Source organism: Lottia gigantea, assembly GCF_000327385.1.
Source record: "Lottia gigantea unplaced genomic scaffold LOTGIsca_3, whole genome shotgun sequence".
NCBI lineage: Eukaryota > Metazoa > Mollusca > Gastropoda > Lottiidae > Lottia > Lottia gigantea.
Genome location: NW_008708986.1, coordinates 2,367,965 through 2,384,834, shown reverse-complemented (window position 1 = coordinate 2,384,834; position 16,870 = coordinate 2,367,965). Strand labels below are relative to the sequence as shown.

General features: G+C 36.1%; 1 protein-coding gene across 1 annotated transcript; it reads left to right on the top strand.

Moving 5' to 3' along the window:
• Positions 1–4,676: 4,676 nt before the first annotated feature.
• On the top strand, positions 4,677–16,635 carry LOTGIDRAFT_228560 (hypothetical protein; the record flags this gene model as incomplete). Its single annotated transcript, XM_009057163.1, has 23 exons — positions 4,677–4,787; positions 5,296–5,503; positions 5,683–5,797; positions 6,089–6,216; positions 6,834–7,100; positions 7,357–7,536; positions 7,739–7,921; positions 8,222–8,485; positions 8,695–8,865; positions 9,192–9,428; positions 9,729–9,839; positions 10,206–10,403; positions 10,673–10,884; positions 11,108–11,378; positions 11,688–11,849; positions 12,219–12,344; positions 12,922–13,155; positions 13,447–13,647; positions 14,282–14,461; positions 14,625–14,813; positions 15,086–15,283; positions 15,613–15,780; positions 16,002–16,635. 23 exons carry the CDS (start codon positions 4,677–4,679, stop codon positions 16,157–16,159), a joined length of 4,272 nt encoding a protein of 1,423 aa, XP_009055411.1. The 3' UTR covers positions 16,160–16,635.
• Positions 16,636–16,870: the final 235 nt, after the last annotated feature.

Sequence of the window (16,870 nt, the reverse complement as noted above, 5' to 3'; positions counted from 1 at the left end):
ATTTTCGTCACCCCAGAGAAATATAAAGTGATGAACAGTTCTGGTCTTGCACCAGGTGTACTCGAAACAGATCAGCTTTCAAAGGACTACTTCCAGTTCGTAGTTGTGCTAAGAGGATGACACATTTACGATCACCGTTGCGTAAAAAAGATTTCTGTTTTAGGCACTTGATGGTGATAAGCGATTTGAAGTTACCTCTAGTGCTCGCAGTTCTTTTTTCAGGTTTAAAATTATTCCAGTCTTTAATAGTTGCAGGGACGAAGGAGTTTTCATAGGTAGCTGTTCTCAGGTGTGGTGGTTTAATGTCATAATTATTTTTTAAGTTGTAATGATTAGGTTGAGCTCTAAATGTGTCTAACAAGCCAGAGAGATATTGTGGACAGTATTCGTGATATATGTCATAGAACAAAGTGAGTCTGCGTCTCTTACGTCTTTCACTCAGTGGTTCCGGTACAGAGCGAATTTAAGCTTGTGAATATGGGTAGTCCTGTCCAACTGTAATTTTTTCTAACTTTTAGCAATTAATGTTTAGGCAACCGTGCCAAACTTGACATGCATATTCCAGAGTAGGAAGAATATGGGTTTTGTAGATTTTTTCAAGTATTGACCAACTTTCAGACCTCGTAAAAGGCCTATTTGTCTTGGGGCTGATAAAGCAATGGCATCAATATGGGGAGTCAATTTGAAATCATGAGATAGCGTAACACCGAGATGTCTGTGGGTGGACACTATGTCTAATTTAGTGTCGCCCATACGTAAGTTGGGTACAACATTCCTGTGTTGGGAAAATATCATTACTTTCGTTTTAGAAGGATTGAAATTTAAGAGCCATTTTTTGGACTAGTCGTATATTCGCCCTAGATCTAGGTTGAGAGATTTTTCAACCTCTTCGACGGTGGTGCCATGACAGCCAAGAGCAGTGTTATCGGCAAATAGCCTTGCAAGATTTGAAAGAGATTCTTGGGTGTCATTAACAGTCCTAACTTTTACTACCAAAAAGAGTATTCTGTACTGCCCATGGTCCAGTGACTATAATTAGTTGGTATGTCTACTGTAAACAATATGTCATCAGGTCTTTACATTGCAATAAATCTGCCCAATTAAAGTTTCAAAATAAAGTTCGGCCCTAATGTTTGACCAGTATCATATTACATACATACACATCCTTATGGCCTCTCTTATATTAACTTTTCTTATTGACCTTCATTCAATTTTTTTAGAACCATTCTATAAACTCCTTGGTTTCTTTTGTATCTTGTTTTGAAATAATTCAATAATAACTTAATGAGTATTTCAACTGGTTGCGCTCGGCACTTGCAAATTGGCGCATGAATAGACTTTGAAAGAAATGAGCAAACAGTGAAATAATTGAAAATGAAAAGAAAAAAATCAGCAACTTCGCCTATGGACCCCACTGAGGCCCCTTAAGTGGGCCACACGCTGCGACTGTCGCTTTACTCGGTATGCATGTATGTCCATAATGAGTTGCTGTTTCTGTCTAAATGTATTTTGCTGTAATGTAAAACACTTTAAAACCTCGGGGACCCATCGACCATCTATGGCGCTTCAGCAATTTCAGTCATGAAAAGCGACAATTTAGTTCATTTACTTACTTAGGCCTACCCTATTTTAGACTGCCAATTTTATGAACACAGATTTGGAGATTTAGATGCATTTCCTACAAGAACTTTTTTGACATTTTATGGCTGGAATTATTATTTAATATTATTTTGAGGAACACCTCTATTTATCTGAATAGATACGTTAGCCTCCAAACTTTTTATATGGTTTTGAAATGCTAAAACTTTGCAGCTTTTTAAAAATTGCAAAATTTTATCATATATAAAATTGTGTTTCTATAGTGGTTAGATTTGTTTGTTGATATTCCTGATTGATAGGATTCTGATTTCTGAAATTTCACGACTATCTTCCTTTCAAAGAACAGAGTTTTGCTAAGGAGAACAAAATTTCAAATTTAATCTAGTGAAGAAGGGCTCTGTACTAAATTTAGAACATGAAATCTAATACCAGGGTGCCAAGAACAGGTCAAGTTATGGTATCTTCTTAGTTAGGTATTGGGGACAAGGTGCAATGTAAATTTGTATCATATCTGTCAAAGAGTAATGAACCATCACATTCCAGTTTTGGCTGTAATGGCCGCCAAGTGGTAGTAAAAGTTAGGACTGTTAATATAAACAATGAAAAGAAATGGACCGAGAACAGATCCTTGAGGGACGCCGGATTTTAGGGTTATTGGAGAAGATGTTAAATTGTTTACCAACACGGACTGTGTTCTGTTTGTTGTGTAACTAGCTAACTATTTAAGAGTGTTTTCGTCCAAACCATATGATATAAGCTTGTGAATTAATCCTCTGTGGTAAACACGATCGAAGGCTTTAGAGATGTCAAAAAACACATAACATGATAGTAAATGGTTTTCGTAGGATTTAACAACATCGCGATATAGTTCTATAAGTTGGTGAAACTTGATATGCATGTATATATTGATAAGATCTCATTCAAGTTATAATTTGCAATATTCGAATGAGATATTGCTAATGTGTGTGCGCCGATGAGACATTGATGATGTTTTTGAGGTTTTGTCTAGACATTATTAAATGGACAGGTGAATTGAGTCTTGAAAATATGCAAATCTTCAGATGTACAAGAAATGAACAAAAATCGCATAATTCCTTTAAAAGTACTTCAAACTAGGAATTATACACACAATTTCTGTATATGTCTTTTCTATATAACACAGAGTATCTTATAATGAGTCATCATTATAACATTCAAACGCGGATAATTCTGGACACACATGGATTTGAAGGCCCAAATTTCGACTGTGACCCGTGAACACTATTACCGATTGGCTTAGCTAAAAAATTCCCATTTCTGAGACTAAAGTATGATTGGTCAAAAAGAATGATGCACCAGTCCCTTTAAGCCACTTAAAACTGTGTTATCATTTCTGACAGTTGGTAGCCTTGGACGCAGAATACAATAACTTGAATACGTACTTAGATTTCGTCAATTCCGTCGGTTTTAAATTAATTCTGTTCGCACTTTTGGCAACAATAAACTTCAGATGAAAATTACTTTATGCTGATATTCGGCTTTGTTTTTGATATCGAAACAACCAATTCATTTGCTATACTCACCACCCGCAGGTTGGTAAAAAAATGCATTAGTTAATATGGAAGGCGACAAAACCAGTAAATTAATCACAATCTGGAATAAGATTAAACAGAATTCGTAAGTCCAACTTTCTTGATGCAGTTTCATCGATTCTTTTTCGATAGAATAGTTATTCTTTTTGTTTAGTGTATCAAACTAGATAACTGTGCTAGTTGCTGGCGGAATGACAGTGCTATATAGTTGCCGTGGTCAGAATGTCGTGCAACAAATTTTACAAAACCCTGTCTGCATCACTAGCACATGAGCTTTACCTGCATCAAAACTGGCTCCCGTATTAGTTAGTGAGCAAGTACCAACCCCAGTTCACGTTAATGAGCAAAAAGCCTTACCCAAATGCGCAGCATAACTAATAATTCACCTTTCACAATTCATATGTTCTAATATAAACACACTGTCTTCAGAATATCCCGGAAACAATCGCATGCTGCATTTACAATTCAAGTTTGATTTTAAAGCCAATTAAACAGGTTTAAGAAATATTAATCGGAAATGGGATAAGGATAGGATATGTAAAAACACGTCAATAAGCCCCTTTTATGTTTTGAATGGTATAAAAATATGTCTCACATTTTATTTCAAGTTTATTGACGCGACTCATTATTCAACAAAGACTTGGCTTAATGAAGAATAGTAATTTGATCACATCGCCCCCTTCGTAATTGAATCATCTTATATAACAGGTCACCTGAGCTGCTTAAGATCGATCCATGGATCATATAGAAAAGTCGGCCCCGAGGTCATTATACACTTTTATAGCTTATTAAATGTTTAATAATTCACTGAACTTACCGATGTGTAAGGAAGTTAAAATGTTGTTAAAATTGTTACTATACACACATAAACAGCTTACGCATCCTGCTAGGCTGCACATTCTTAGAATTCAAAACTTCTAAAGCAGTGTTAATTTTTAAAAATGAAAGTCTATTATTCTACGGCCGAAATTATAAAAAAAAATTGACAGTGTATCTGACCCCATAGATGTCTATGATCTGACCTTACGTGTTTTATCCTACAAATAAAGTTTCCTGATATTTCAGAGAATTTCTGCCCTTGGACACTTATGGTGGACAATAGGAGATATATAATAATTAACGAGAGGACAATAAAAATCTTTAGTAACCTTTCTTTCTACATGTAGCCTATAATGGGTAGATTTTGACATTTCAAGATTCTGTTTGAGTCATGTTAATCAAGACTGAAGAAGATCACGTGACAATAACAAAGAAAAACGACCCCACGACGCAGCCTTGCTTGTGTAATTAACCGAGTATAATTCTTCAGTGGATATTTAAACCCTCGAATCCATATATCTTGAACAGATGCATTTTGTGCACATTGCGTAAATCGTCTCTGAGATCAAAATTTTTGTAATTTTGTACATTTTATACTCAAAATGCAATAGAACTTGAAGGGGAAATAACTCTTTACATCTTAAATAAGACCACAGTTATTGTGTTGTCTTTAAGATATCATTTAAAATGAAAAGAATAACAGAATGGTTTTGGATGTTAGTCTTCTATAGGATAACTCTGCTCTGTTTAACTGAAACTGGGGCAAGGCAAACAGCTTTGGATATAACAATGAGTATGGTAAAACCACAATTTATATTTGAATACAAAACAAAAGTCACATCATATAGAACTGTTTACTATCAGTACATACAGTACTTTTCTCACATAGAGACTGTAAGCGTGACTTGAATGTGATATACATAGTACAAATACACGTCTTTATTAAATTAATCACAAACTTGCCTAATGTTGATATGATATTGGGGCTGGAGCTTTTTAGTGAGACATAAAACTTCTTCAGTTTTTTACACCATAAGCTTATAGCACTATAGGACCTAAAACTTTGTAAACTGCGAAATACTAGATTTTTCTCAAACCTAACCGGACATTTGCAAACGACAATTATTATCACAAGCCAGGGTTGTACATAAGAGTTAGGCTAATACTTACTCCTGGGTAGCCCACTGAGACCCCATACTTTAGCTCCTTATCAATCGGACTGTAAATTGAAATCCAATGAATGGAGTTTAACGGCCTACATCATAGGCTAATAGTAGGCCTAAGTTGACTTCATTCATAATTTCAGACCCGTAGATACAATACATCTGTAGGCTGTGAATCGATAAATTTAGGATTGATGAATTGCCGATTTTACATCGAACAAACATCGTCTGAAATCCTCTCCAATGGCAAAACAACAATTTTACCTGAATTGACCCGATGTATAAATACTGATAGTAAAAGATGTTTAATCTGCCTACAAAGTCAATGGTTTGTTAATTCTTGCTCTAACTGTAAGTTTAGTTTGTTAGAACCAGTTTTTTTTTCCTATCTTTTATTGGGATTTTGTGGGGGTTGAAGACATCCCATCTTCTGACTACCAATTATTTGGATTGCAAGAGTAAAAAATAAATTATAATTATACTTCGACTACTGTCTATTTTGAGTTAGCTCATAATAATTTACTTTCTAGTGTATTCGTTACCGACACTAAAATGTCCAGAGCTACCAAAACGGATATTTCTGAATCCAGGATCATCGACGGCTAACATTGTGTGGAAAAAATCGACAGTTGATGGGGATTCAAGGTCAGATGGTTTTTTTTTATGGTGATTGATATAAGCTTTGTTTAATAATATTAATACATTTAGGCCTAGTTAACGTCAGTTAGCATTAAATTAAATTGATCCTGCAAATTCTTTCACTATCTATGTTGCCTAATTAGTATAGGCCTACTAAGATACACGTGGAACCTTTTGATTCATTTCAAGTGATGTGTCCATATCGTTGAAATGCATTTATTTTGTGTTGGTATTCTGATCTTGGATCTGTCTCCTCCTTACTTTGGTCTTTGAATATGGAAATATTTAATTTTTCAGATTAACAACCTACAACAATAGTATCAAGTCTGGTCAAAATGTTACTTCTGGTTTTTATTCCTTACTCTATTCAGCAGCAAATACTCAGGGCTTGACATCTGTTTGTACAACAGAATTTCTGGTTTCAGGTAAATCTATGCTGTTGTATTTTGGTTTGGTTAATCGAATACAGACCACAATTAATTGATTGAAAAGATATCGAAAGGAACTTCTGAACTGATCGAAATATGGTTTATTCTTTAACTTGTGCTTGCAGTAAATGGCCATACTGGTTGCATTCTCTTACGAATGAAACAAAATATGATGATTCGTAGCATCTTTATAATTTTACACTTTTGCTTTTTAAGAGGTCAAATGTGTGCTGCCTCCCATACCCGACGGTGGAACAAGATCATGTAACGGAAGCTTGCTTGGTTCAAGTTGTTACTATAGATGTTTCACCGGATTTTATATGGATCAACAATATGACGTCATCACCTGTAGTTTAAATGGAGAGTACGATAGACAAAGTCCAAAGTGCCTTAGTAAGACATCTTTCTTTTATAATATCTGGAAATGTAAAGCTGCATGAGAGCTACATGAATGACTATTATATGTTGTTATGGGTGTGTGGTAAATCTTGGTATGAATTATACATGAACTTGGTGATACTTTCACGGCTTTTAACAAAAAAGCTGCATTTGAATATTGCACCTTATTACATGTTTTCTCACCCATCTTCAATTTTTCATTATTCTAATTCCAGATCTCAGCCCTCCTAAAATCTCATGTTTCCCTCCAAGCAATCATATTATTCCCGTTGATCCTGTCAGTTTAACGGCTGTGGCAACTTGGGATTTTCCTGAAGCTGTTGACCAATCAGGGACCATTATTAAGCCAAATAGTATCCACCAAGTGAGCAGTAACTATTATAGTGGTGATGTCATTCCAAGAGGTTTACACTATTTTCAATATGACGTCATTGATGTAAACGGTGCATCCGATTCTTGTTCGTTTACAATCGACATGAGGTGTAAGTTGTCTCTTATTTCCTTTTACAGTTAAATGAAATTGGAATCAAATATTGTTGACATATGAGGGCATCTGCACGATAGGCGAGCTTGACAAGTAATTAGCATTAGCATCAGACATTCCCATACTAATAAAAGCATTATGGATGAGAAAGCGGCTACAGGATGGGTGTTTTTTGTGAAAAGTACGGGAAACGAACTCACTCCTCAATTCTCAGATGACCTATATATTTATTCCCTTGTCAAACGTCATTTCAGTTGTCCAATGTCGAGCTCTAAAGCCACCTGTCAATGGAAATATAACGTGTAATTCCACAGATTTCAGACAGAATACACATTGTGTGTATAGTTGTAGACCAGGATATATTTTACATGATTTCCCGTTACTAACTTGTCTTGATACAGAAATATATGACTACCCTGAACCTTCATGTCAAGGTAAGCATGTGAATGAATGGCTTGAGATAACGGATCCAATGGATTGTCATTTGTCAGGGTCATTTCCTGAGGCAACAGAAACAAAGAACTGGTAAAGAAGTTTACATTGTTCAAAAAACTATGATGATCATCAGTCCTCTCATCTAGGAACATACAGTGTTAGGTCCTCCTTAACTTTCGTGTTTCTATTTTTGTGTTTCAGTGCTGCAATGTCCTAAACCAAGCCAATTATCGAGTGATTCGTACGTTAGTTGTAGTAACAGTAATAACATCAATAGTACCTGTGTGGTTTTATGTAAACCTGGGTATAATCTCACTTCATCAACCAATACAGCATCATGCCTGCCTTCTGGTAACTGGAATACAAGTTTTCCATCTTGTACTGGTACGCATTATTTTCTCAATCTTAATTAGAATTAGGCAATATAGAGTGTTAGCCCAAAGTCGAACTAATTCATTGAATCCGGTGTTGTTTGAGGGCTCGGCGACGCAAGAATTAACTGTATCTTTTAAAATACTTTCCGCTGTTGATCAGAGCATGATGCACAGATATTTTCTCACTAATCGGATAATTTATTGAATTTTAACTATCTTGTTTTCAATAATTCCTTTTGACAAACCATAGGGAATGTTTCGAAAAGATTTAATAGTCAACCTTTATCTCCATCTTCATCTTCCATTTCAGATTCAGAGCCACCAGTGTTTCTCAGTTGTCCACAGAAAAACATATTCAATCACTATAACAGCCGATTTGAAAATTCCATTCCTGCTATTTGGTCTGTTATCATTGCAACTGATAATTCTGGTGAGGAGATAACACCGGGATTAACAGAAGGAAAGGATTCAGGAGAACTGTTCTACCCTGGTGTCACTAAAATCCAATATCGAGCTGTTGACAGTAAAGGCAATGAGGCTTTCTGTCAGTTTTATATCATAATGTCGGTCTTGGGTAAGATGAGCAACTTTTAGTTACTGAAAGACTTTCCGTCAAGCTCTGAAATGCAGCAACGTCTTAATTAGAAAGCTTTAGCAATTGATGTTCAAATCAAACTCCGAAGAGAACAACATGTTATCATAGGCAAACTACAAAGCAATTGGAGATCATCAGGCATATATAGTCAAGGAGCGTCGTGGTTAAACGATGATATTTTGTTTCAGCTTCTGGGTGTTCAGCTGGCACTAGATTCAATGAGAACGCTGATACCTGTGTGAAATGTGCTGTTGGGTTCTATCAAGATGCGGAGAATGCACTGGAATGTAAACCGTGTCCTGGAGGATTCACCACGAATTCTTTGGGGTGTTCAAAGATTCAGGACTGCAAATATAATGGTAGGTGATCATCACAGACTAGAAGCAGTCGCAATGTAGAACATATTCAAAACAGACTTACTGGGTATAAAATGTGGTTCTAGATAGCAAATTCCGGTCGATTAGATGAATGCTTCGGAAGATTTTATGACTTAGAGCCAGGAAAGTAGTTCACTCGATTATACTGATCTTTTGACAGTTTGTGAATCTTGGAATCAAACGGTTGGAAACTAGAGTGTTTGTCATTTCAGATAGATTGGGTAGTCTGGTACTACCCAGGCAATATATATTGTATGAATAATAAATAATGACATGATATCAAAGAAAGAGGGTGATTTGTTTTTCAGAAAGATTGTTGTCCAGGGAAAAACGAGCATCAACATCATGTGTAGAACCCGTATTTAATGATCCTTCCATTCTCTTAAAGTGTACCGGATATGATATGAATGATGTTTGTCAGCTATCGTGTCTATCAGGACGTCAACCAGTAGGTTCCAACAGGATAGTTTGTGTTTTTGACCTGAAGATTGGACGATTTGTCTGGTTATCAGGGTCAGGAGAACAACCTAGATGTAGACCACGGGGTAAGGGCGTTTGACTATGTGTTCTTCATTTCTTCTGAGACACGTTACCCGCATCAGCACCACAGCTTATCCTCAAAAACATTGTGTTACATTTTGTATGGATGACACAACCAATGTCAGGTGAAAATTACAAGCTTTTTGGTATACCTGTTCTGATCTGTTCCGTAAACCATTATAAAAGCCGAGAAAGCCGTCCCACTCTAGAATACCAGATTCCATTAAACAATATCTTACATCTTACAATATCTACCCAGTTGCTGAATCAATGAATGAATGAATTCGATGCTTTGTCTGTTGCAGGAGATCTGATTGGGATGCTGTGTACCATCTGTAAACAATTTACACCTGGTGCCAATTGTTGCCCTGTGTACGATTTGAAGCACACGGATTGGATGCCAATGGACTTTTCAGGTACGGAAATAATGTGTGAAACGCTCAAAAAAAATTTGGTATACCGTGTTTGTGATTTACACGACAGATTTGTTTGTTAAACTTGGTTGGTTGGTTGGTAGATGACAAGTTAACGTTCGCTTCCAGCGAATGCTGATATCGCAAACTAGGTAGTTGTTGGGTTTGTTAAACTGTCAAGGTACCCTATAAATACGTATATGAGCAAGGTAAAAATCTTCTGCATCTTTATTTTGCGCCTCTTCTCGAATCTTAACTACATTTAAATGCTCCAGGACAAAGATAAATATTTTGAATCAAACATGATAGTAGTTCTAGAGATGAAGTGATGAAAATTTGTTAGTGTTGGTGTTTTTTTCTATTTTCTAGAAATAAAACCACAACCACCATGTGAAGACTTTGTTCCATCCTCTACGGGTAAAAGTCCTGTTTCAATCATTTCTGGTGTAAAATCGTTTACTTTGACCTGCCCTGTTGATATGTCCTTACCGCGAAATACCATAACTGCTAAATGTGACTTAAAGACTGGAGTGTGGGATCCTGCACCATGGTTACAAGAATGTACAAGTAAGTCCATACGTTAACATGACCCGATACTGGCATACTGATCAGGAAACGCCAATGTTGAGACTTTACGCACGTGAAACAATCAGGCGATGTGTTTTTTTTCTTCTTTTTTTTAAAAAAAACAATAACAAACGATCCAAACCGTATAACAAAATCCAAAGCAAGAGTTTTGGAAACAGCTAACTAATCCAGTTTAATTGAGCTAGCTGTGGTTTGAAGCTGTGGTATCGTCTCCATGCCCTTTTTAAACTTTGTGATATTACTTACAGATAAATATTCACCTATAAAGTATCGACTTGAGGTGACCGCGAGTTATTCAGGAAGAAGTTGCTCTTTACCTAGTGTTCGAGAACAACTCAGATCGAAATTTACCAGTCTTTTGCATTCAGCCAAAGTGTGGAAATATCACTGTCCGAGTTCAAGACAGTGTTCTGCTGATGATGTCATGCTGCTGTGCTCTTATTATCGTCGAAAAAGAAGGGTGAGGTCGATTTGAAATAACAATTTCTGAGTAAAATACTCTAAAAGATGGCCAAAAATAATCACCTAGATGGCACCATTACAGTTTCAAGCTATGTTTCCGTAATAAACGTGCATCATAAAGGCCGACCGCTTGATTTACATTTTTAAATGTCATACGGACAGCGGAGGTTTATACAATAGTAAAATAAGTAGATAACGATGTTTAACTGTATTCTTTTCAGGATATAAGAAAACGAGCTAGCACCATGTATAAAACAGATATAAAATGGCACTTCTCTATTAGAATGCAAGAAGACGAAATGAAAGGAGAAAAAGTTCGACTGTTAAAAAATGTTCTATTTAACATGTTTTTTGGTTTTGCTGAAGACACCTATAGTGGAAAGTTTAACCAGATAGTTGGCTTTTATTTTGATTATGCCTCTCTTAATATGGGAGAGTTTACGTATGTCTGTGATACAGGTGGTATTTATGACATCACCACCAAAGCCTGCTGTAAGTCTACCTTTAATCATGAACAACTCTCAATGATACTCTCTAGATAAATCGTTTCCTTTAATCCTTGAATTTTACACCTTTTCACATATAAAAACATTACTAACTTACATATTGCCAGCACAGTTTTAGCCATCATATCAAACCTGTTGGAAAAACAGCTGAAATTGTGCTTTAGATGTGCGTTACCGATATTAAATCCTCATCATGACAGCTGCTTTGAACTTCAAAGTTTGAAGAAGTAAATTTTTGGGCAAATTTGGTCCTTTTTGTTCCGTACAAATACTAATAATTTCACAATGTTTTCAGTGGTATGTTCATCTGGTAGCATGTATGATGTTAATACAGATAGATGTATTGAATGTACACAAGGTTATTACCAAGACAGGGATAATTCTAGGACTTGTTTCCAGTGTCCACCACGTACCACAACACAGTATACGGGATCCAAATATCACACACAATGTCAAAGTAAGGTTGTCTTTTACAACCTTAAGATTGTCTATCACATCTAATGTACACCGTTGCTAAAGGAACATGGGTTGTCTGATCGTAATGAGCATAATAGATTTACATCTAAATAGACTTTGATTCCGAGCTGTACATCAGCTGATACGATGACAAGCCTCTTGGTTATAATATACTCGTGTAACCCTTATAAGTCAAATGAAAAGATGATGCTCGTTAGAGTCCACAACTTATGATATCTTTCCACATTTAACTTAGTGATTATAATTTCAACTATTCCGATGGATGTTGGTGTTGTTTTACGTCCTTTTAGGATGTAAGTAATTTAAAATATTGGGTGACAATAAATTTTTCTTTTTGCTTTATTTCCAGTTCAATGTTCAGCTGGTTATTTTTCTGCCAATGGATTTCTACCATGTCTACCATGTCCAAGTCGAGGTACCAGTTCCAGGGGCAGTACTAAATGTCAGCATAAGCGACCACTACCTCGAATACAAGGTAAAGTTACCTCAATGCTGCGCATCCAAATCACTAATATATGGTAGTTCACATAGAAAAATGATTGTCAGTAAAAAAAAGTTTCATTTTTTAAGCAACAAAACGCGGAACCGTTCGGTAAAAGACGATAATTGCCGAAGCCGTCGGTAAAACGGATTGGTTAACGGATAGTGTGAAAACCTGCATCGAGATATTTCAAGTCATTGGGAAATGTTGCACCTAAATTGTCAACTTGTTGCTTAGTACAAATGAAACATTTTTACCGACAATCACTTTGAATCTAGACGCACAGTTTAGCGATAACATCATAAAGGACACAAGGTTCTCATGCTTTCGGTTAACCAATCGGTTTTACCGACGGCTTCAGCCATTACTGTCTTTTACCGACCGATTCTGCGACAAGCTTAGTAACACCCCCTACACACACACACCTGGTATTTGTATCTGTAGTATCTGGTGTTCAAAATTGATGTGTAACTATTAAAATGTCAACCACGTGCCCAGTGACGTCGACTTCAATATTAAGATGTCAACTAACAACCTGTAATATGTATCGAGATATATGATCTTTTTTCAGATTTTTGTGCCAATTCTTCCTGTGTGGCGAACAACCATACCTGCCAAAGTGTATTCGATGGGTATAGATGTTTTTGTAAGCATGGTTATCTTGGTGAAGAATGCAACATTACTATTAACCCTTGTACATATCTTCAATGTGAGAATGGTGGTGCCTGTGAAGCTAGTCCAGGAGGGAAAGCTGTATGTAAATGTCACGATGGTTATACTGGTGCTTTGTGTCAAACCAAAATAGGTATTGTACTTTTCTTCAACTTTTAAGATTGTATTTTGCTATAACCCACAGCATTCCAGACATACAAATCTATAATTATTATTTATTTAACCAGCTACTTTTGTTACAAAACATATGGTCAGGTAAAGAAGACACAAATGAGCATATTATCATTGACATTCTAGTTTCTACAGAACTAAGTTTTAGCATTTCAATATCACTTATGGCTGTGTATACATGTACTCGCACAAAAGAGGATTGAAGTTTGTGATGTATTAGTTATTTCAGTATTTTGACCTGTTTAATTGTTAGAGTGGATTTTTATAGTTAACAATGATGATCTAACCAGTACATGGACTGAATGGGTGTCGTGGGGTGATTGCAGAACTGACTCGCCAGGTTGTGGTCAGGGAACGCAAACCAGAGCTCGAATTTGTATCAAAGATGTAAAAGGTACCTATTGTCATGGCGCAGACACGGATTCAAGAGAATGTAACAAGATCGGCTGTCCTGGTAAGGAAACAGACTCAACGTGAGCTTTGTATACTCTTCATCTCGTTCCTGTTTTACGCTGCTCTTGTATTATAATTTCATTGTGCTCCACCACAGATACCGAAAATTGTATATTATTACGATCCCGGGTAGTCTATACAAACAAGAAGCATTAAAAACATTTCGCAGAGTTTTTTTATGTACTTTTTGTCTTTCAATTCCAGTATGTAAAAAAGAAAATTTAAAACTACCTCATTCCATACAGCTCGACTGCAGCTGGTCTAATAGTTCTATATCAGACGTGTCGGTATTTGTTTGTTATGTTAGCTGCAAAAAGGGATACACACCTCTCTACAATGTCAGCCATGTGACATGCAAGAATGGCATCTGGACTTCAGGGTTGGCAAAGAATATCTGTATCGGTAGGTATCTCTAAAATAAGGCGCAACAGTATCAGAAAGTCCTACACCGATTTCATTGAAGTACAGTAATCGGAGTAAACTTGACCGTTGATCAACCGGTCATCTTTACATGCACAAAGGTTATAATCCACTTCAACAATATAAGAATGATCCATAAAAACAATCAAATCTATAAGAGATTCATTTTATAGTAAATCTTTGAATTTTAGCTCTCGGTGTATAAATTGTTTCAGTTGAACCAGAATGGTCAGATTGGTCTGCATGGTCCAGTTGTACTTCAATGTGTGATGGTGAGAGGCAAAGAACCAGAAAATGTAGTAGCCCGCCTTTTTATTTAGGACCGCCATTGTGTAAGGGCGGTAATTTACAGTCGTACCCTTGTAGCCGGGATTATCCAGACAGAAAATGTTTAAGTATGTAAATTGACTACACTTTATGCTTTCCATGGTTACTTACATTGCAGACCCATTCAACTCCGCAATTTCTATAATATGGTTACTATCTAGCGTTAATTTTTTTTTTACTTCTATGTCTATCATGTAACTAATAAAAGGTAGGCCTATATCTCATGTTTAGAATGTTCAGTAACTGATTTGCTGATACCGAGTCCCATGAATGTTTCCTGTAGTGAAATTGAAGGGATACTTACCTGTATTATGGGATGTCAATCAAACCAGGTGTTATATAATAAACTAACATTAAACCCCGCCTACACCTGTAATCAAGGAATCTGGTCACCAAGTACTAACGTTTTACCTTGTACAGGTTAGTGAAACACGTAATTGAACTTTTCATTCCACATTGCTTTTTTTCCCTCTTTCAAAGCCAATTAACCTTGCAGTAAACGAGTTGTTAAGTAGAGCCAAACGGTACTGAAGAAAGAAGAGCACACGATTATAGTTTGATGCATCGTAATAAATCTGTAAATTTTCCTCATGGACAGGTCCATTTTTCACAGTAAAAAGGATCAGATGAAGATTTACCTATATCACTTTCAGATCAGAATGATAATCGGAACTGATTCATTATATTTTCAGATTTTCATCAGCCGTTGGCTTTAAGTAAAATGATAACTGCATCCTACCGAACGAACTGTACCGATACGTCAAAATCTTCTAACTTAACAGCTGCTATCTCTCGGAATTTCGATAGCATCTTCAACCAAGTGTTGGTCCAATCGCCTCAATGTACCTCAGATGGTCTGGTTGTCACGGTCAGAATAAAGACAAACATTGGTAAGATTTCATCCACAGCCACCATAGCTAATTCCAATCCGAAACTTGGTGGCTCTAATCTGGTCTTTAATCTGGTCTCTGATGATTACTCAGAGTAGAGGCCATCCACATGAGAGAAGATCAACAACTACTTGCATTAAAGCTAAGTACCGGTCAGCACGTTTGATTATAATCAAATTATCCTCTTAGATATTTATTTCATAATTTTTATCATTATGATTTTATTAAAACAATGTAAACGTCAGTAGTCCAAGTCTTTCAACCACGATTCCTTACTTCGCTTCAACCTCCCAGATCACAATCCAGAAAACTCCACTTACTTCTTTCAGATAAATCGGTTACTTTCACCAAAGCTTCTGAGAGGTTACCAGTTTTCTCCAAGTACCATCGTGTTTTCTCTATTAACTCCTCTGAAGAACTAATACTTCCTGTTAATGTAGCTGAGATCAGTCAGCTGCACTGTCCAGATAACACAGTAGCTCAGGGTGCTTATTGTGGTAAGTTCATTCCCAAAATCAGTCCGATAAATAATACAGAAATATGCTTCTAAAAGTGGTCACCAGTACATTGTAATTGCTTAATAACTTACCACTCTGAGCTTAGAAGTCTATGGCACGTGAAGGTCTAACCAATCAACTTAAAACTTGATGGATGATTTGTCCCTCTTCGGCAATTTTGAAAAGGAACTTTAGTTCTGTGTTCATGTTTTATTCTTTAGTTGAGTGTCCAGCAGGAAGTTACTACCATCTCGACGAGTGTCTCCTATGTCCACTGGGTTCCTACCAACCTATTTCTGGACAGTGTTCATGTATCAGATGTCCGTTTAGAACAACTACTCACTACCTCGGATCTAGATCGTTACTTGAATGTAGATAGACATATTGATAAATTAATCTGTTGTTAGAGGAATATTAAAGAGTCTGAAAGTCCTGTAAACGTTTCTATGGCGTCACCAAATCTGAACCAACTATGTAGGTGGTATAATATATATTTAACGTAACAAATTGAACAGGTTAAGAACTTTTATATTTTTTTGGTCTAATTGGATGGATTTTTACTGTGTTGGTTGAAGTTGTTATCTGATTTTTGCCTCTTCGTCAAACATTGTTTATGGCATTCCGGCCTCGAATTAATTTAATTGTTGATAGTTTTGTTGTTTCGTTATTTGTTTGCATTAATAGAATTAATGTAAATTAGGTAGTGTGTTTAAAACCTTACCTTATAGAATATATTTACTTGTGGTCTGAAACTTAAAATATTTATAAGAGTAATATCCCGATAGCGTGTATAAAAATGTATTATTAAGCCATATACTGATTTCATTTTAGTTATTTCAATAAAATGTTTATGTTATTTACGACTTTGATAGAATACAATCAATTTAGTGTTTTATGATGAATATTTACATATTCTGTAAAGTTTTTGACAAGTCTGTGACACTGTAGTCAGTCCTAACGGGGAACATGAAGATGCGCAGTTTTAATTATTTGCAAAATACCAAACTCACAGTTAAGTCACTAAAAAACATTGCGTTAGTTTCAAAGAATTTTTGTTCAGTAACGGACTGTGAAGGATGTACTCCTTAGT